Source organism: Acromyrmex echinatior, unplaced genomic scaffold (assembly GCF_024713525.1).
Source record: "Acromyrmex echinatior isolate Ae372 unplaced genomic scaffold, ASM2471352v2 Scaffold20, whole genome shotgun sequence".
Taxonomy (NCBI): Eukaryota; Metazoa; Arthropoda; class Insecta; order Hymenoptera; family Formicidae; genus Acromyrmex; species Acromyrmex echinatior.
In genome coordinates, this window is record NW_028259054.1 from 1,394,021 (window position 1) to 1,416,433 (window position 22,413).

Consider the following 22,413-nt stretch of genomic DNA (forward strand, 5'->3'; position numbering starts at 1 on the left):
ATTCTTAGTGTAAAACCTGTTTAGTAGAAAATTCATTATCAAATCATGCGTGTAGTCGTTGGAAAAAAAATTTGTGAAATTGGATGTTGTCAAATTTTAGTGAGATTAGACACACTTTAAATCTCATTTTATTATTTAAAAATAAATATTAGGTAATAAAGTTTGCATGATAGAGTAAGATCATATTGATAGGAAAACACGTGATATAATGATTTGTTTAACTGTAAAGATTAGATTTGGTAATCATCCGCAAGGCGTATAAGTTGTAATATGAGATACTCAGGGTATTCCTAGATAATATGAGAGCATCTAAATAATTCAATATCCCAAAGCATACTATCGAATGATATGTTAAAAATGATTCTATTATTGTTGAGATTTCTCACACATATACTTACATGCACACATCAAAAAATTACATAATTATTACATATAACATTTAAATTTTTTGTTCTTTTTATGTAATATAATAAAAATGTGTATGAAAAGCTCTTTTTCTTTTCCTTAGTTTCCTGTTATGGGATACTATCTCATAGGAAACCCTTCTATCTCGTATTAGGAACCCTTTTTGAATGATCAAAATCGGCATTTAATAAAAAATTTCACATACAACAAAGTATAGTTATTATCGACTGTTAATTTTTGGTGATAAAACTTAAATATATTTTCCATAAATTTGATATGAAGATAGATATGTAGCTCACGGCAGGATCGATGACTATCCACCTCCACCTATCCGTGTCCCCACTTTCGCCATTGTTATACAGAGGGAGGCAGATCCCTGTTCGGGGACTTTGGGCCCGTGTCCAACGCCTTCTCCTAGTCCGATCGCGGCGCGGAGTTGAAGGAGAGAAATGGAGAGGGATTGTTGGCACATACCTCCTATGCCCGAAGGTACAGACCTGAGTGACTGCAACCCAGGGCCCGGTCTACTCGCCCTGCCTCACATCGTGGAGATCTATTTTAGAATAATGAGAGTGATAGCGGTCACTCGACAAGTCTATGGCGGTGTGACCTTCGGAGGTTGCGCCTCCTCAGCGCGTCACCCTTCGGTTAAATAGAAAATAAAAACAGGGAAAGGGTGATTCTTGCTTCTGTGGAATTTGTCCTACCGGGTCCGCCTGCCAATCGCACTACCCGTTTTCCCGCTTTCGAGTTTTTTTAACATGGAAGGAGGAAGGCAGACCTCCCTTTGGCCAGAGATGGTGATTTCAGATCCTCGCATCCAAGTAGTCCTATCCATATCCCTGCCTTCGGTTTTACAGCGTAGGCATTTCTCCTGGCTACTAAGCTCGAGCCAGGAGAAGACTCCTGTTCGACCATCATAGTGGTGGCCTCTGCCCATGTCTCTGTCTCCGATTTTGCGGACATATCTAGGATAAATCCGCAAGGAGGAGGTAAATCCCCTTTTTCCGCCGTGGCAGCTTTATCTGTGTTCCTGCCTCCGGTTCACTTCGAGAGCTATGGAGAGGCAGATCCATGTTTTGGATGGCGTCAACCTCGGAAAAGACTTTTGCCTTTTACCACACCTTACGCTGCCGCGCTGCGCCTACCTCCGCACAATCTTCTCCCCTATGTGACCATCCTCCGTGTTTTTACAGGGGCGGGGGGGCGAACCCTGGCCATTTGGCCTACCCGAATTCATCCTCCGTGTTTTTGCAGGGAGATGACGCATCCCTGACTATTTGGTCTACTCGTGTCACATGTCCGTGTTTTTATATAAGGGTGATGTGCATTCCCTGTCAGTAGTATGTCGGACTTGGGAGATGTCGCATCTCCTTCGCTGCATCTCCTTCCATGCTCCATTTGACTTACCCGTTATAATGCCTATAGGTTTTTATACAAAGGAGGAAAGCAATCCTGTTGATAGAATAGTGAGGTTCGGGAATGAATCCGTTTCCTTCATCCTTCGTCTACCCGATCACGACACGAAAGTGCTTACCCACGCCGACGTCCCTTCCCCTTTGTGCGCACGAATAGCTCAACCGCATCTCCTATTGTCTCCCGAGGGAGCAATTTTCCCACCTATCCCCTACTTTCATACGCCCAACGGAACGCGATGAGCCCAATGTTCTAGTGTACGTTCTCTTTTCAACGGAACCCGATGGCGCCTCTGACTGAGGCAGACCGGAGTGTTTACTGTATCCAGTGACACCGCAGGTAATCTACTCGCGGGTATACCCTTGGCTACCCGAGACGAGAATACTCGCCCGGTTCAGGCGCCGAAACTCCAAAGAGCTCCAGCGAAGGACTCGGTATGTGGGTGACATCGTCCGAGTAGAGTCCTCTCACCACGTCAAGGCACACCCTGGAGGGAATAATAACCCTAATGTATCAGATAACCATGTACTATGGGTATACATATAATAACCTAACTCTTTTTTTTTGTAAGGGGGAAATGCCTACGCATACTCTCGGTCCTCAGGAACGGAATCGAAGATTTTGTGGGACTTGCACCTATTAAAACCCTCGCCGGTGTCTTTCTTTGGCTCTTAACCGAGAAGATATTGGGCACGCGTGCAGCATTCTTCCAGTGTCTCCCCGAGCCCGCTGCCCGCAGGCAACTCCCGGGGAATCACTTTTAGCTGGGACTTGCCGGGTGTCCATATAACTTAAGCCGACCTCTTGGTCCGAGTGGAGGGAAGAGGTGGGAAATATCGCTCCTTCAACCCTGCTCCTCTCAATGACTTGTGAGGGGGGGGAAGGAGGTGCAAAGCCCGGACTGAGTTCCTGCTCGATCCAGAAACCCCCACGTCCCGTGATAAGTCTATGAAATCACCGCGGGACTCCTTTAAGTCGTCACGAATTTCATGATGACTTTCTCTCCCGCCGAGATCGCGAAGCGAAGGGTGCTTAGCAATTCCCTGCCCCGCACTACTATCACCGCGCACGCTTGCTGCTGACGAGGGGCGGGACGCGGTTGGACGCCCGGTAGGTCGGGAGTTCCCGGGATGAATTGATCTCGTACGACTACGGCGATGACTTCTGCGGGGAGGAGAGGGGAGGCTCCCGGCTCTTCTTCCTGCGTTGCAAACGGCCTGTGAGGGAGATGCAAACGTCCTTGGACGACGTTGTCGCCTCCAGAGAGTTCCCTGTTACCAACACAGCCGCGAGGAGTCCCAGGGGACGCCTATGCAGCAGGTATTCCTGTCATCTCTCTGTCAACCTCAACCGCATCTTTTTCTTCTTCGCTTTTATCACGCGGGGATCGGGAGTAATGCCACGGATCCGGATCTATTTCAGCCAAGTGTATGACTCAATCCAGCCCCAAGCCAATATGTCTGCCGGCAGGACCCCACGAGGACAAGCGTGTCAATGTCGTCCTGTACGTACAGGCGACTCAGAACCAGTTTCCACTGCGCCCTGTATAACAGTTGACGGATACACAGATCGGCCCTCGTCCTGTGTTTCCAGATCAGGGCTCTACAGGAGCCCCACCAGCACTACACGCATGTACAGACAACGCGCCGCGGCTTCAAATTTGGCATCAGGCCTCCCAAAGAGTTAACCTGCTTGCATACCTTGGGAGACAGGGACATAAAGTGTTTCCTGAATCCCCACTGACCATCCAGCAAAAGGCCCAAGTATTTTAACTTGGACCTTACCTCCACTCGGAAGGAGCCCATTCTGATCTGGGCTCTGAGAGACGCCCCGTGCGTTCCGTCGTGCATGTACACGCACTCTATCTTCTGGGGCACTACCCTGAGCCCGATCCTCTCTATATTACGCACCGCGCAAGCCACCGCGATGTTCGCGATGGCGATCGTATCTCTCCAGTTTGTTCCCTCGGCTGATATAAGTATATCGTCGGCGTAATATATGACGTGGCACCCGAGGAAGAGTGATGCGGAGTATGGAACCTATAGACTATTTCCATAATCAGAACTCAATACGGATCCCTGTGTCTACATGACTTCCCCGTGCTACAGCGGAGTCCATTCTTATCACCGAACTCCAATATCCTTCTCCGGAAGTAATCCACGACCGTGCAGATCAGATAGGGAAGCACTTGGTGATACTCCAGCGTCCCCACTATCTGTCCCCAGGAGAGGGTGTTGAACGCGTTGGTTATGTCTAACGACACTGCAACTATCACCCTCCCCCTTATCCACTATGGATCTCACAATCAGGGCCCTTACTTGACGAATCACATTGATTATCGAGACTCCTGCAGAACCCGTATTGGCCGGAACTTAAGTTCAGCCCCTTTCGAATCAGGTACTCGATGATTCGGCCGGCAAGTATTCACTCGAAAATTTTGCCGGAAAAAATATGAGACTCAAGCAAGCAAATCGACCGATAAGCCGAGGATTCCGGGTTCTCTTCTTGCGCAGGAGGATCAGGATCGCCTTTTCCAAATTGAGGGGAATCGCCCCTATTTGAGACAACTATTGTATAGTTGTCTTAGGGGCTCTCCTATCTCTTCGGAGGCCAAGGCCCAAATCTTCCCATGGACCCCGTTTGGTCCCGGGGCCCTTAGGCGGCCCTTCAGTCTTTTGAAAGCCAGGGCCATCTTCTCCCAGGTCACCTCCAGTTCCTCTCGGTCGGATCAGTGTCCGGGGGATCTCCTTCTCTCTATGGGGAAAGAGGGTCCCCACCACTGTCTCCAACTGGGGGTCAATGCATTCTGTGATCGGGGGTGTCCAGGATCGCATTTTGTTTAGGACAATCCTGTATGGATGCCCTCAAGGATCTTTGTCCAGGGAGGAGATTAATTCCTCCCATGCCTTGGCCTTTCTGATCGCTTTGCGTAGAGCCCGCGCAATCAGACTGCAAATGATCGCGCAACATGGTCATTTGTAACTCGTAATCAATCGCAATAGTCAATTACAACGTGGTCATTTGCAACACGTGATTAATTGCAACGTGGCTATTTGCAACGTGACCAATTGCAATGTGGTCAATCGCAACGTGGTCAATTGGGACGATGATCAAATGAAATATAGTCAAATGTGGGACGCTCCCTTTTGAATTTCAGTCGACAGATGGCAACCAGAACCTTCTTTTTTATTTAATAACTCTTTAACAAACAACGATCAATTGCTAAAACTGACCGATGATCATTCAGGATCATGATAATGACAATATATATCAAGGTCATCATCATCATCGGAATTGAATTCCCTATTTCATTTCTAATAATGTTTTAACGTATGACGGGTGTGACTGCTACCTTCCGAAGGTTACTCGATGTCATAACGTGAAGGATGATTCATCGGAGGTGAACTGTCCATTTTAATTTTTGTAACTTTTTAATAATCAACGAGCGACTGCCAAAACTTTTTGATGTACTGGTGAAAATTTTTTTTCAAAATGTTTCATACAATTTTTTAGAATTTCTATATAATTTTTCAGAATTTCTATATTATGTTGTAACTCTTAAATTTTTTGTATGAATTGAAATACTTCTCAGAAAAGCTATACCTTTTCTTAGAATTTTTTATATATGTTAATTATGAAATATCGTAAGATTTCGAAGATTTTTTGTAAGTTTATAATTTCTGTTAAAATATTATAAAATCTAAAAAATATTTTTTAAAAATTATGGAATGAGAAATTTCAGAATATTTCAGAATTCACTTGTATGAAAAATTCTGAGAAAAGATGTAAACTTTCCGAATATTTTTGTATTTCTGAAAAATGTTCCTATTCATATAAAAATTATGAGAAAAATTTTCACTAGGCTCGTCATAACCTTGACAATATACATCAAGGTCAAGGTTATCGGATTTGAATTTCTTATTTTGTTTATAATAACGTGCGACGACTGATTGCTAAAACCACAGACTTCTACAAATAAATTGCCGATTTTGCCTCCATGTTTGAAGACAGCACTAGGCAACACTATATTTGTATTCACTCACTCTCATTTCTCTAGAGAAATCACGCAAATGATAACATTAGTGTTTTCACATAAATTCACACGATACTCACAAACAGAACGCATACATACGTATATAGGAATTAAAATAAGGACAGCTCGAAATCAGGTTAATTTCTTTTTAAGATATCAGCAGTCTACGAGAGTGAATCAAATATAAACCGGATTTATTTTTGTACGTGCCATGAGGTGAACAAAGAGGGATGCTAAGAGGGCTTCTAAGCAGGGATGCCTGAAGGAGATTCCCCCCCCCCCCGCTTCCCCCGTAGATGACCCCACACTACTGCTCCTTTAATCAGTACACGTCAGAACAAGAGTACCCCTCTGTTGCGCAACGGGTTTATTATCAAGTTTCTTACAGAGGGCGTAAAACTATTTTAAGCCTTGTCAAAATTTTGACATGCCGCATACTACTGCAAACTTTTGGACGAAATAAATCTTGCATATTGTCGGAAAAGACGCGAAATTCCAATACGAGATGTTATCCTATTGTACGATAATGCCCAGCCCTATACAGCTGCCCAAACAAAAAATTGAGAATTTGTTACACTGGAACACCTTCCACTTGTCGCCTTGCGATTATCATTTGTTTGAATCACTAAAAGAAGTACTTGAAGATTTGATAACGATGTTACTGTCGAAGCGTTCTTGCGGAATCGACTAGTGTCACAACCACCTTTATTTTACGATAGCGGAATAAAAAACTACCTATTTGTTGGGAAAAATGTGTTTCTAAGTCCAGAGATTATGTATAATAGAAATAACTTTATACGTTTATTTTTATAGTGTTTCAATAAATTAAAAAAAAATAAATCTGGTTTATCATCCTCGCATTTATATAAGTCTATGGCTAAAACCTTTCTAAGATCATTCGAGGTCATGACCTTCAAAACGTATGTAAAGATCCTGATTGTTGGAGCTGAGTTGTTCGTTTTAATAATCTTTTAACGATCAACAAGCGACTACTAAAATTCTTCAAAAGTCACTTAGGGTCATGACATCAACAATATACGTCATCGAAGATGAGTCTCATATGAATATTTTCGTATACTGAGCAGTAGCTAAAATCTCGCGGTAGCTAAATGTTATTCGGAGTTATGACCTTCACAACGTATGTCAAGATCGAGATCATCGGAGTTGAGCTGTCCATTTTACTTTCACTTTCTAACTTTTTAACGATCAACAAGTAACTGCCAAAATCCTTTGAAAGGCTCTCGGGGTAATAATCTTGACAATATACGTCATAGTCAAGGTCATCGGAGTTGAATTCTGTATTTCATTTTTAATGACATTTTAACGTTCGGCAAGTGACTACTAAAACTTTTCGAAAGTTGTTCAGTGTTATAACCTCCATAACGTATGTGAAAGTGAAAATCATCGATGTTGAATTGTCCATTTTGCTTTTAATAACTTTTTAACGATAAACGAGTAAATACTGAAACTTTTCAAAGATCACAATGTACATCAAGATTATCACCATCGTACTTAAATACCATATTGCATATTAAACATTGAACTTCGTTCAATGAGCGATAAATAAATTCTTGTAAATGTCGAGATTATGACTTTAATAAAATACGTTATCGGAGCTCAGTTGTCTTAGTTTTTAATAATTTTTTAACGTATAAGTAAAAAAAAACGTACGAGTAAAACCTGCAAATGTCATTCAGGATCATGGTATTACTTTAACGACAAGAAAAAACGAGAAAATAACTATTAACAACTGTGTGATTTGCGTATTAACTGCGGTACTGGCACTGCTAATACCATAGTCAAAATGCAAATTCAGCTAGAAATGTAGCAGGAAAACAAGTATCGTGTTGCAGATTTAAGTTAAGTAACAATTACAGATTAAAAAAAGGAATAAAATTAAGTAAAAGTTACCGAAAGATAATTCTAACTGTAAATTATGTCTGTACTCATAGCTAGATCTTAAAGCTTCTTTAAATTTAAGATTTCTTCAAATTTAATTTCATATGCCTTATGAATTATTGGTCTAGTTATTCGATATATTTAACTGATAAACAGGCCACCCAAAGTTTAAATTTCTATAATTAAAAATCTTTCCATAGTTCTTATTTTATAAATCATCTGACTGAATAACTATTGAAAAGGAACATTTTATACAATTATTTGTATGAAAAATACAAGAATGAGAAGTTAAGTTATTACATATTAAACTTTTCAAATATTTTTAAGTATTTCTGAAAAATGTTCCAATTTACTCTCCTCCCTGCTTGGAGCCGCACGACTCCTAGGCAAAGCGACTCTCATCCCCACCCTCTCCCCCTGCTTGGGAGCGCACGACTTCCACGCGAAGCGATTCTCATTTTTTTGTTTTTACAGCAATGATCTTGTGGAAACACTAATGTACTATTCGACATGATTATATTGTACATTTGCTTTGGTGGTTATCATTTGTATTTACAAATTTTGATCGCGCAGTCTTAGTCAGTTCTTCAAATTGTAAGCGTACAGTTGCTATTTCTCAATATATTAGTAATAGTACAGTGATTGTATTATGTACGAATTCACGAATTTTTGTACTTAACTCTTTGCGGCAGTGTCCCACATATATGGCACCTTTTTAACTTCAGTTTTTTAAGTGTTTCACACAGTTTTCAACATATTACAACATATTGATAACGAAAAGAACATTATCAATTTTGTAGAACATTAATTGTTATAAAAAGTCGTGGAAATATTAGGTGTACAACTTTGCTTCCGCCGTTTTCCTATAGATGGCTTTAGGTAAGTGATGGTCGAAATAAATAGATCATAGACGTCATACAATAAACTTGGGCATCTTTCAACATAACCCCATAGAAACATTAGTCGATTTGTGTCTGCATTTCAATGCAGTTTAGTCCGCTCTATCTACACAAAAGAGCTTTACAAAAACTTATGGAACACCCTGTATTATTTCTTATTACTTCGAATTATTTTTTATTTATTATTATATATATTATTTCTTCCACTGTGCCCTTCAATAATTCAATTCACACTTCACTAATTTACATATGCTGCGCGTTCGTATTTACGTGAAGATGAAAAGGAAGACGAATTATAGAGATAAGTATAACGAAACGTTTCGGTTGACGTATTATAAACTTCGGAAAATAAAATTGGGATTGTCTTGTAAATTATGCAGGTCGTCAGAGCGAATAAACAGTATGAAATTACGGAAATATTTAAACTGCAATAAGTGTAGAGCATTTAATTATTTAAAGGTTGGCTTTCAATTAGGCGAGCCATTCTATCACGTAAACTAAACTTGTTTCTTCATTTTAATAAATGAACTTTTTTAAGGTCACACATATCGAATTGATTATTAATGGACGCACTGCACGCCTGGCACGTTATTTAACTATGTCCCCCATAGTCGGAGGAAATCCGCAATTCACAGGCCCCTCAGCTGAGAACACTGCGAAATTCGCTCCAAATTATTACATAATCGCGCGTAACACACACTCGAGCAATCTGGGAACGCAATTGACATAATATACGGCGATATGTCGGTCGTGTTCATAGTTTCACATAATGATAACGTATCAATCATCGGATTAATTCAGCCTCTTTAAGGAATTTTTGCTGTCAGGTTTTCACTATTTTGGAAACTTAACAGCAAAAACTATTTTCTATGTAACGAATATATATATATATATATATATATAGATAATAATTTTTTTTAATTATGTCTGTTTGACTTAGTTTTAATAATTAAAAAAATAAATATACAGAATTAACATAATAATCCCTAAAAAATATACGAAGAATGTCATCGAATATCTTCTTTTTAATAAGTCATCGTTTGAGAATCATTTAATTGTTATTTTGATATTTCTAAGGAATCAATTTAGTTTTGAATAACAAATCTTTGGTATTAACCACTCAATATTCGGAAAAGGATTGAAATAAATTCGTTTAGTCATTGCTGAATCCAAATTCTTGATTTTTTTAAATCCATTTCAATCTAATTCAAATATAAGCAATGTTTGAATCCATTTTAATCTATGACGCGGGATTGAAATTACGGAATTTCTATTCCTTTCAATCGAAAAAAAGTTTTACAGAAAAAATAAGCCATGCAATTCATTTTAATCCATGACATAGGAAAATGACATAATGCTTATTCTTTCAATGCAAATTTGAGAATTTCAAATCCATTTTTGTTCATAATACGAGATTGAAAAAAAAGTAAGTCTTATTCTTTTCAATAAAAAAGAATTGTTTAGGTCGTGAATTCATTTTAATTCATTACACAGGATTGGAACAAAGTTTTTCTTATTTCAACAAAGATAATTTCGTATTTTTGGAAATAAACTGGCGATAGCTCTGATGAAAATAAAAATCAGAGCATAAGTCAAATATAATGGGACAGTAACAGAAGCGTAAACGAAATTTCTAGGAGGCAAAAATTGGAACAATGAAATATAAAAGAAATAGTTCTTTTACATTTTGATGACAAATTTATTATATCAATTCTTATTTATTTTTAATATATAATATCAACATTTTAGTTACTTTTTTCAGTCATCTTCAAGATAATCAAGATAATTTATATATTTAAAAAAATATATAAATTACAAATTAATTAGCCCGTTAATGAACAATAAAAATGTTGTTTACAAAATATCATGTAAAAATGATGCAACCTATGTGGGGCAGACAAAAAGAAAATTAAATACGAGAATCTCAAAATATAAAAACCAATTATATATAGAAACAACACAAATCAGCTATCGCTGAGCATGGGTTGCGTCAAAATCATCAAATTGATTGGGAGAATGTAAAAGTGTTAGATAGAAAGAGGTATTTAGAAAAAAAACTAGCATAGAAATGATACAGATAAAATTACAAATGAACGCGGTTAATCAACAGACTGTCGCTGAATCAGACTCTTTCATTATCGCTATGTATCGATCCTTAATCAGATTTGTAATAACCCACACAAAACATGAATGACTGTTTGTCGACTTATAGTCTTTTTCCAGTCTAGATGCCATCCAGACTATATGCCGACTATGAGTCAACTATAAGTTGACTATTTGCTGACTATTAGTCGACTATATTTTAGTCCACTGTAAATTGACTTAAAGATGACAAAACTTTATTCTTCACGCACGCTCGTACCACCCACGCACGCACGCACACCATGCACGCATACCATATTGAGAGCTTTGGAAAACATTGTAATAAATTTTTTTTTCATTAAGTATTTTTTGAGTTATGAGGCTTAAAAGTCATAGTATGTGCCGGCATTAACATTAACTAAGGTGTACTGGCAAGACCTGAGGTGAATCCGGCTGGTGAAGATAAGACCCGAGATGGATCCGGTCGGAAGACAAGAAGAGTGTTTATAATGTAGTAAAAAATGCTCATATATTTTTTTAAAAATTAACACAATATCATGGCTTATTTTGAGCTTTAATTAAATTAACTTTGAATCAATATAATTAACAAATGTTTCGGCTTACAAAGTGCTTCCTGTGCTACAACGCAGAAATACAATCTTAAATTAATAAAGAATAAAGGATACAATGAAAATTTAAAAACCATCAATGATGAAGTGTCAAGATATAAAAAAATATATAAAAATATTTTAAAAATATAAAAAAAATTTCAAACATCAATAAATGTCCCTCCAGATGACAATAAGGTAGAAACATTTGGATACTTCAGTCAATAGTAGATTAATTATGTTTATAAAGATAGATTTGCCAAATTCCTCGGTTGAGATCGAGAATCCAGTTTATCACAGACTTGTATCATACGATTTGAGAATTCTTTAGTTACGAGTATTTTATGATATTCTGTAGAACAAATAAATTTATTAAGATAATATATTATTAGTGAGAGTAAGAGGTACAGAATCAAATAATAACTTACGATAATTTATATAAAATACTGTAATCTAAACTCTCAATCAAAGATTCAGTTAAGTACATTAAAGATATTGATTGTTGCTCATTTGAAAATTAATTGATGTGAAGTATATCCCCTATCATTTCTGACATTCATCGATGATTTGGAAGAGAGAGTGTTAAATTCTTTACAATTTCAGGTTTCTGCATACTTTAGATATATTGATGATGTCTTTATGATTGCACTTAAGATAAGGTCACTCAAATTTTAAATTCATTTAATGAACAACATAATAGACTTAAATTCACTATTGAATATGAGGAAGATCATTGTCTGAATTTTTAGGATCTATCGGTCATCAATAAAGACAATACTAACATTTTAGATTGGTGCCATAAAAAGACGTTCTCGGGCAGGTATTTATCGTTTCATTCGAATCATCCCGCATGTCATAAGATAAGGATCATATAGTTTAGTTGATAGAACAATTTTATTATCAAATTTTACATTCTATAATAAGAACATAGAATTTATAATAGAAAATTTAAAGGATAATGATTATTCTTTAGGAACGATTTTTTATTATATTAACAAAAGGATCCAAAGTCTGACTTGTAGAAAATCCATGATGGTTAATAACACCAGCTCAGATAATGTTGAAGTTTTGAAAGAGATAATGATTTTCCCATATATAAGATCTATTTCTAATAAAATTACTAAGTCTATTAATAAATCCAAAAACATGATTGGCTATAAGTGCTTAAACATGTTCAATAAATTTATCAAAGTTCATAAAGATAAAAATCGACATGACAAAAATAATAATATCACATATAAAGTAAATTATAATAACTGCAATGCATCGTATGTTGGCCAAACGAAGAGACAATTGCAGACAAGAATTAAAGAACATCGTAGTAATATAAAATTAGACCAGTCCAAATACTCAGTAATTTAGAAACATATCACGGAAACTAATTATAACTTTGATTGGAAAAAAGTTAGTATTCTTGATTTCGAAAAGAATTATCGTAAAAGAAATATTTCTGAAATGATACATATTAAAGAACAAAAAAAAGGTTTAAATTTAATGAAAGATACTGAGTTATTGGATAACTTTTATTTTAACAACTTAACGATATACGAGAACATAAATGTTCACAGTTTTGAACAGACTTGTTTTTACATTTTTATTGACTTACTTTTATTTGACCTACTCCTACTACTTCACATCAATTAATTTTCAAACGAGCAACAATCAGTATCTTTAATGTACTTAATTGAATCTTTGATTGAGAGTTTAGATTACAGTATTTTACATAAATTATCGTAAGTTATTATTTGATTCTGCATCTCTTATTCTCACTAATAATATATTATCTTAATAAATCTGTTTGTTTTACAGAATATCATAAAATATTCATAACTAAAGAATTCTCAAATCATATGATACAAGTCTGTGATAAATTGGATTCTCGACCGAGGAATTTGGCAAATCTATCTTTATCGATAAACATAATTAATCTACTGTTGGCTGAAGTATCCAAATATTCCTACCTTATTATCATCTGACGGGATACTTATCGAAATTTTTTTTTATATATTTTTATATTTTTTATATTTTGACACTTCACTATTAATAGTTTTTAAATTTTCATCGTATCTCTTTGTGCATTAATTTAAGATTGTATTTCTGCATTGTAGCACTGAAGAAAGCTTTGTGAGCCGAAACGTTTGTTAATTATATTAATTCAAAGTTAATTTAATTAAAGCTCGAAATAAGTCATTGTCTTAATTTTTAAGAGTGTTTATGTTTGGTATACAGCAAATGCTCAAATATGTCACCATTCTATTGGATACATAGTTGCAACTGTTTTTCGAATGCATCGATTGTTTTTTTGAGAACATCGGCTAATATACTTGTACATGCCCGTCTGATGCAGTATTTTAGTTCAGTTGTGGTAAATCAGCTGTGAAGTGCGGTCTAGTAACCAATGTTTTTCAAATAGCCATAAGAAAAAATCTGGTGATATTAGATTTGATGATCTGGGAAACCATATATGACCACCTCTTCCAATCCAACAACGCTGATAAGTTAAATTTAAAAAATCCCTTACAGGGCGGGCATAATGTGGTGATGCACCGTCCTGTTGCAATCACATACGTTGAACTGTATTTTCATCAACAAACTCTAACATCCTTGACAATACTTCTCGTAGACGTCTATTAAGTTGGTCTTCTCACCATCGAAAATCAAGTTCGGAATAAGTCAAAAGTTTAGTGCTTAATAGGTGCTAATTTAGCCTTATTCCGAATTTTAGTGCTCAAACCGTTTAGCAATAATAAAAAAAATCGAGTCCAGCTAATAACAAACTCCACCCCCTATAAAAAAAAAATATATATATATACAATGCACATACACAAAAAATAAATACATAGGAATTTTAATGCTAATTTATGCTTCAAAATAGAGCCAAAAAATTCAAATATAGCGTTAATTCAAATATTTCAACATGTATTAAACACTATATCATCGTATACGAGAGATATTTAGAGATGATACACATTGTGGTACACATATTTTTAAAAGTATTCACATCTAAAATGAGAGATATAGATTTTATATGTATATATATTCGAAAGATAAGATTCCAATTTGTTGCTAACCGTAAAAAAATAAAATGAATATATAAATAAATATAATAAACTCATTCCGATGACGACGAGGCTTAAATTCTATTAATTGTTCAAGAATTCGGTGCTCGCATGATATTATATATGTGATTAGTATTTTTTATGCCGCTAATAATAATGCTAGAGAAGCTATCGTTAGTATTGAGATAGATATCCGCATAGACAACGTCCCGATTGTAAAGCAATTTTATGTTTAACAACTAGAACGTGTACGGGTTTGATGAAACGCAAACTTTCTAAAAAATCATTAAATAACGATGTTATTATCGTAACCATACTAGGAATGGTAATAATGAATCCGCACATTAGTTAACATCAAATTAGTCGTGAATTAAATGTGTCTTCTGTAACTGTATGTAGAATTTTACATGCCAATCACATTCATCCACCTCGGGTCTTGCCTTCATTGACCGGTACACCTAATGCTAATGCTGGCACATACTACGACTTTCAAGTCTCATAACACGAAAAGCGCTTAATGAAAAAATATTTTATTACAGTGTTTTGGAGAGCTCTCAAGGTAAGCTACAAAAATATGTAATAAAAAATGGAGAATTCCATTTAAAAAATTTAATATGACCTTTGTCTGACCTTAAAAACATCACCCAAGGTCAAACTGATTCCATCTTATGTCCCCCCTCGAAACCATACAATTTTTGTCTGAAACATTTTTTTGTATCTTTCATATTTTTCGAGATATTTGTCTGGGACGATTAAAATGAAACACACTTTCTATGTATATATATATATATATATATATATATATATATATATATATATATATATATATATATATACATTACTCACAAAAATTAAAGGACACTTAATTTTTTATAAAATATAGACAAAATTTAGACAGCTGTAACTTCGTCAAAAATAAAACGAAATTTGAATTTAAGAAAAGAATTTTAAAGCTTGAAGTCTCTATTTTCGGAAGGTCACCGTTTTTTTTTTATTTTCTGTGAGTTTAGTAATTTTTATACATAGAAAATTACAAGTTCAACTAAATAAGAAATTTTTAGTTCACTTTATGGGCTTGTCACGTAACAAAAAATCTGCAACACTTTTCGACTTTCTTATGTAAAAGCTTGAAGTTTTCCTTACAAAATCACTTTTTAAAAACGTTTCTATGATTTTTCGTTACTGAATTATCGCACATCGAGTAAAAAGTGAGCACTTTGACTTTGATTGTTCATAATTCCATTAAAAATTATCGCAACTTTAAAAAAACATTCTTGAAGCTGGAACTTTGCTCTATTTATAATGATGTGATTATCCCATGTTTTAAGAAACACGTAAATGATAAAAAATGATTAAAGATATCGTAAAAATTAGCAACTTTTCCCTTTTTTATTTTTAATCAGGAAAAAAGTGTCGATCAATAAAAATTTATTCTTCACGATTTTTTGAATAGCTATGAGATCTCTTTCATAGTGGCTACTTTTTTATGATATGAAACATACAAAAAAAATGTAATATTGCTTAATTTTAATGTAAAAAAATGAACAGTAAAGTTTAATTAACGTTGAAAAATAAATTTCCAGTGCATCGACACTACGCTAATCTTTACCAAGTGTCAGTACGAATAAGTTTTAAAAAATACCGTCAGCGTTAGAATTATCCAAAGTATACCACGAGAAGGTCGTACGATTGGAGGAGCATGCGTGCGTGCGTGCGTGCGTGCGTGCGTGCGTGCGTGCGTGCGTGCGTGCGTGCGTGCGTGCGTGCGTGCGTGCGTGCGTGCGTGCGTGCGTGCGTGCGTGCGTGCGTGCGTGCGTGCGTGCGTGCGTGCGTGCGTGCGTGCGTGCGTGCGTGCGTGCGTGCGTGCGTGCGTGCGTGCGTGCGTGCGTGCGTGCGTGCGTGCGTGCGTGCGTGCGTGCGTGCGTGCGTGCGTGCGTGCGTGCGTGCGTGCGTGCGTGCGTGCGTGCGTGCGTGCGTGCGTGCGTGCGTGCGTGCGTGCGTGCGTGCGTGCGTGCGTGCGTGCGTGCGTGCGTGCATACCGAGATTTTCGATTCCGAAGATCTGAACCGTTCAAGGCTCGAAATTTCGAAATTTCGGCAATCAAATGCATAGTCTTTTTTTTGCAAAGAATTCAACGTTTAAAGAACAACTAGCTAATTCGTCAAAGTAAGTTGCAAGAAATGACATTTAGTAAACATATCAGGCTTTTCTTCTCTTCAGGAGGAAAGAAGAGGAAGAAAGACGGATACTTGAACAAAGTATTATTCAGTATTATACCTATATTCATTCCGTTCGTTCATCTCTATCCATTTCATTATTTTATCATCCTTTTCTAGAATCGATTATCAAAACAAAAAGCATTACAAATGCTAAAGTGGGTGTGACGGATCGGTGATAGAATAAGAGCAATGTAAAGTAAAAAATAAATTTTATAATATAGATGTAATATATATGATAATATATAATATATAGATTGATGCAAAAATCATGTCAGTTTTTTCTGTTTTAAACTTTAATGCTTTATTCTATTATAAATGTAGAGTAACTTAAGTTATATTTGTGTCCATATTAATTAATAGTTTCCATTATTCAAAACAAATGTTTAGAATAAATAAAAAAATAAATTGGCTACGACAGAAAAAATTAAAATTATTAAACTTAAATATTAAACCAATCTCTTACGATGTTTCCAAAGACACTAATTATCCTCCTAGTATTCAACTTGTTGTTGATGAGTGCTCGTACAATAGCCAATCCAATTTCGAGAGAATTGATATTGCTCCCGACGGTTTTGATGGGGCTTCTCCTTTAGACTCGTTACGGGAAAAATGGTTTGTCAATTTGAACGACATTGACGTTCCCTTAGAGGTTCGTTACCTCTTGCAACTTGGCGAAAAATTCGGACTTCTTATTAACAAATACAACAAAGACAGTACCTTAATCGAATTTATTAAATATATAGAAAATAATATCACTGGTCGTCCCAATAACATTATTAATTTTGTCAGACACAATTCCCTTCCAATCCTTAATAGATTCCAAAATAATTTTCCTTCTCCTACATCCACCGACAAATTAATTTTGAACTGGTTGCGCATTACCAAGAGGTTTATCAATGACCACCCTAATATACTATTAGGTGTTGGAATTAATTCGTAGCGTTTTTTAATGAAAGAATGTTATTTATTTCACATGAGCATTAAAAAATACATTAATGAAAGTACTTCCCATCACTTGTAAAACGCTACGAATTAATTCCAACACCTAATACTTACTAACGCCGATAAGGGTAACGTCACTGTTGCTCTAGACAGAGACGCCTACGTGTCGAGGATGGAGGAGATTCTCTCGGACACGAGTACTTACGCCTTAGTTAGATCCTAGCAAGAAATTAACACGAGACTTATGCGCTTTTTTAGTAAGATGGAGGCGTGATCAATTCATTGACGAGCTAACATACCGTAGACTGCTTACATCTGACGGTGTTATACCTAGGGCTTACGGCCTAACTAAGATACATAAGGAAGGTTACCCATTGAGAGTGATTGTTTCTTATATAAACAGTCCATTATATAACTTTTCACTCTTTTTACACAATTTAATTAGTGACAGTATTCCAAAAGCTCCCAGCTACATTAAAGACAGTTTCCATTTAGTTGAGCAGTTAAATGGTTCTGTGTTTGATCCTAATTATGTTTTGGCTTCGTTGGATGTAATATCCCTTTTTACTAACATTCCTGTAGAACTAGCATTAAATAACATCGACAGGAGATGGGTTTACATCTCGGCGAAGACAAACATATCAAAAAATGAGTTCATTATTGCTGTCAGATTCATTTTAAACTCTACCTTTTTTACTTTTAACAATAGAACTTACAGACAGGTGTTCGGCACTCCAATGGGTTCATCGTTATCTCCAATAATCGCGGACATTGTAATGCAAGATCTAGAAGAAATAGCACTAAAAAAATTGTCAGCACAACCCTTGTTCTATTTTAGATATGTTGATGATATATTTTGCTCGCGCTTCCATCTGACATTGTCAATGATACTTCGAACATTTTTAATTCCTTACACACAAGATTACAGTTTACCTTGGAGGTTGGTGCAGATGGCAGATTGAGTTTTCTCGATATAATACTGATTATAGATAATCAGAAAATTATATTTGACGTCTACCATAAAAAGACATTTTCTGGAAGGTTCCTTAATTTCCATTCAAATCATCCTCTGTGCCATAAAAAAGGTACCATCATCAGTTTTATTGACAAAATTATCTTATTATCACATCCACGATTCCAACAAAAAAATTTGATAGATGCTATTCATATTTTCTTAAATAATTGTTATCCTCTTCTCTTTATTTTCTCTACAATAGAACGCAGATTAAAGTTTCATAAATATAACAAAGATACTACACACTATTCACGCAATAAAGACAAATATTTTACGATTCCTTATGTTAAATCTATTTCCGAAAGTTTTCTTCCAATCTCTAGTATGTTTCATTGTAAATTGGCCTTTTCTATTCCTAACACTTTAAAAAGCTTCATAAAGAGAGGAAAAGACGAGCTTAATTTCCTATCCAATCAGAATGTTGTCTACAAGATCTCATGTGATGATTGTGAGGCGAGTTATGTTGGTCAGACAAAGAGAAAATTGAGCACGAGACTACACGAACATATCTCTGACATCAAAAAGAATACAGGTTCTCCTACTGTCATAACTGATCATCGAATCAATTCTGACCATAATTTCAAATGGAATGATGTGAGAATTTTGGACTGCGAGTCTTCTTACAATAAGAGATTGGTGTCTGAAATGATTCATATTAAAAGACAGAAACAAGACCTTAATAGACAAAATGATACCGAATCTTTACCCGATACTTCACAGATCATTCAATCTCTTTCTCCTTCTTGACTGCTTTCCCTTCCCTATCCTTCTCTTCTCTCCCTACTTTCTCTTCCTTCCACTTTATTCTTTCCTTCTTATTATTTTTCCCCCCTTCCCTTTCTAGTTTTCCATTTCAACCTTCTTGTCTTTATATGTCGTACTTTATATCTTAGCTTCTTAGAGAGACGATCAATTTCGATTCCAATCGCATTGCCTAATCGATAATACATCATTTCGACACACACATAAGGTATTTTATTATAAATTTATTTGTTCTAAACTCATCACACATATAAAATGCATGTCGGCGGTTTACTCTTTTTTTTTTTTCTTATGTACTTGTCTTATAATATCAAAGATAATTTTTGCCTCTTTCTTTTAATTTTGACTTATTATTTACGACTTATTTTGTACTTTTCTTTTATTGTTTGCGACTCGATTTGTACTTTTCTTATTATTTTTATTTACTTCTACCGTTAATTTATTATTACAATTTATACTTGCTAACAGAACATGTTCGTCCTTATACACATATACGGTTCGGAGGAGCACATTTTTGTTAACTATAACCGTTGTTTGATTTCCTCTCAATTTGGAGCGAGCTTTATAGTTAATTTGCGTCCGAATGCGAATTTTACTTAATTTCTTATATTTTTATCTACGTTATAACTCTATTGTTAATTACCGTTGTTAATTTATTTGTCACACTAATTTATTTGTCACATTGAAAATGATCCAACTAGGATCGAAACGTTTGTTTTGTTCAACTTTCTGATTGTCAAATTATATTTTACGTTTTTAATTTTAAGACATAGTTTTATTTCAATTTTTTTAACTATTTATACAGTTTGTCAATTTATGTTTTAGGCTCGTAGCCCTTTTTCCTCTTTACTTAATAAATATTATTTTAATATTCGCAGATTCCGCTCTACTTATTTATGTCACTAACAGTTTTTATTTCGGTTAATAAAGTATGTTACGAGCTGAAATATTATTTAAAGCTGAAGACTAAAAACCGACATTATTTTTGCATCAATCTAATAGATTAAGAATATAGTTATAATTATCTGGTATAATTATAGATATAATTATCTGAACATAAACAAATATTTTTATAGACACTGCTATGCATTAATGCATACGCTTGCTCTCTCTCTCTCTCTCTCTCTCTCTCTCTCTCTCTCTCTCTCTCTCTCTCTCTCTCTCTCTCTCCCTCCCTCCATTCCCTCCCTCCCTCCCTCCCTCCCCTCTGCCTTCCTTCTCCCCTCTCTCCCCCCCTCTATACAGGGTATATTCCATAACAATTAATTAATATTTTAGAGAGTGAACGAGAATAAAATTTTGAACTAAAAGTTCCTTTGCCAATTTTGGCTCAGACTTTATTGATTGATTGATTGATTGATTGATTGATTTATTTGTTAATATGATAAATTAGAATAATTTTCAATTAATTAGAATAAGTTTCAATAATGCATAGCAAGTGCGAGGAGTCCCATAGCATACCCATAGTATGCTCTTGCATACTTCGTTTGCGTGCTATCTGATTGCGATCAACTTTAATCGTTAATAACTCGGTAAATTATCTGAGCCAAAATTAGCAACAGAACTTTTAATTCAAAATTTCATTCTCTTTCACTCCCTGAAATATTAATTAATTGTTATGAGACACACTGTATATATATCGATTAATGCGAATAATATTCTTCAGTAGTTAAAAGATTAAGCATACTCGACCAGAGATCGAGAAATCTGGATTGACCCTGGCTGAGGTAATATTTGTCGCAATAAGTTTTTTACATTTGATACATAAGATGCTAATAGCAAATTAACGATCAAAAATTAATTTGTGAGATTATCATCATTTCAAACGTTACGAAATAAAATATGTTATATGGAATATATAAAAAAATAGAAATATTTATCCCAACATCTAATTTTGATTGCTTATAACAACTTCTTGTACTTAAATGAGAAAATATATGTATATAGGAAAATGTATTTTGTATTGCATCATCGCATTCCTGTCGCATCCATATCCTGTCTATTTTATTTTACCTGCGTGTAATAATTCTATTTTATTTGCATGAATATTTCCAAAAACGTGCTTATTATAGAACAATTTATTATAGAACAATATTATCGCTAACAATTATATTAAAATATTTATATAAATTTTTTCAAAATGTTCATTCCAATATAACTGATTATGTTGCTTTATATGACAATAAGAGTTTACATGAGTATATGCTTCTCCGGAAAATAAAATTTATTATAATAAGACCTTCCAGCTAACCAAAATTGATAATAAGTTTGAAGATGCAATCGTTACCGAATAGTCGTTTTCTGGATAGTTAATGTTTCCACTTCTGTGTTAACTTATTGAGCACTGATAACTATTAGATATCTTTCAGTCATCAATGTCCAATAACTTAACAAAGAAATGGAACATTAACCATACTGAAGTTGATTATTCGATGATTTGTCAATTTTAGTTAACTGAATTAATAATAGATTATTAGTCGACTATTATTTCAAATTTGATTAAAAAAAGTCGACTCTTGACTTTTCCAGTCTATTTATAATCGACTTTCAGTCGACTTACACTTAACTTTCAATCGACTTACAGTCGAGTGTCAGTCGACATACAATCGACTTTTAGTCGACTTTTTTTGAGACATTCAAGTATTAATCGACTATTAGTCAACTATTAGTCAACATTCGGGTTGACTTTGAAATAAACTCTTGACTTCTCCAGTCAACTTATAGTCGATTTTTAATCGACTTCATGTTGTTTGGAAATATGTTTTCGAAACAGATATATCTTATATTTATAAAAATAGATTTATTCTATGTTTGTTAAATTAATTTTTAACCAGTGTGTTTATTTTAACTCAATCACGTCACCTTGTATTTACATATCATTATGTACACAATCTCTAGACATGGACTAAGATACATGTCGACAATTTTTATTATTTTATAATTTGCGCTGAAGATGCTTATAATAGGATAGAGGTGCACTTTCTCAGTTAAATCAGTTTTTAAAAATTCAACTGATAATATAAAACAGCTACTTGTTATGGAAATAAATTATTACATTCAAAACTTATCAGCCA

General features: G+C 35.1%; 1 protein-coding gene across 1 annotated transcript; it reads left to right on the plus strand.

Annotated features, from left to right (window-relative positions):
* Positions 1 to 8,622: 8,622 nt before the first annotated feature.
* LOC147906603 (uncharacterized) lies at positions 8,623 to 19,780 on the plus strand. Its single transcript, XM_087416357.1, is given in 4 exon segments — positions 8,623 to 8,632; positions 17,097 to 17,269; positions 17,775 to 18,413; positions 18,416 to 19,780. Coding segments are annotated over 4 exon segments (1,731 nt in total). The 3' UTR covers positions 19,325 to 19,780.
* The last annotated feature ends 2,633 nt before the right edge of the window (positions 19,781 to 22,413 follow it).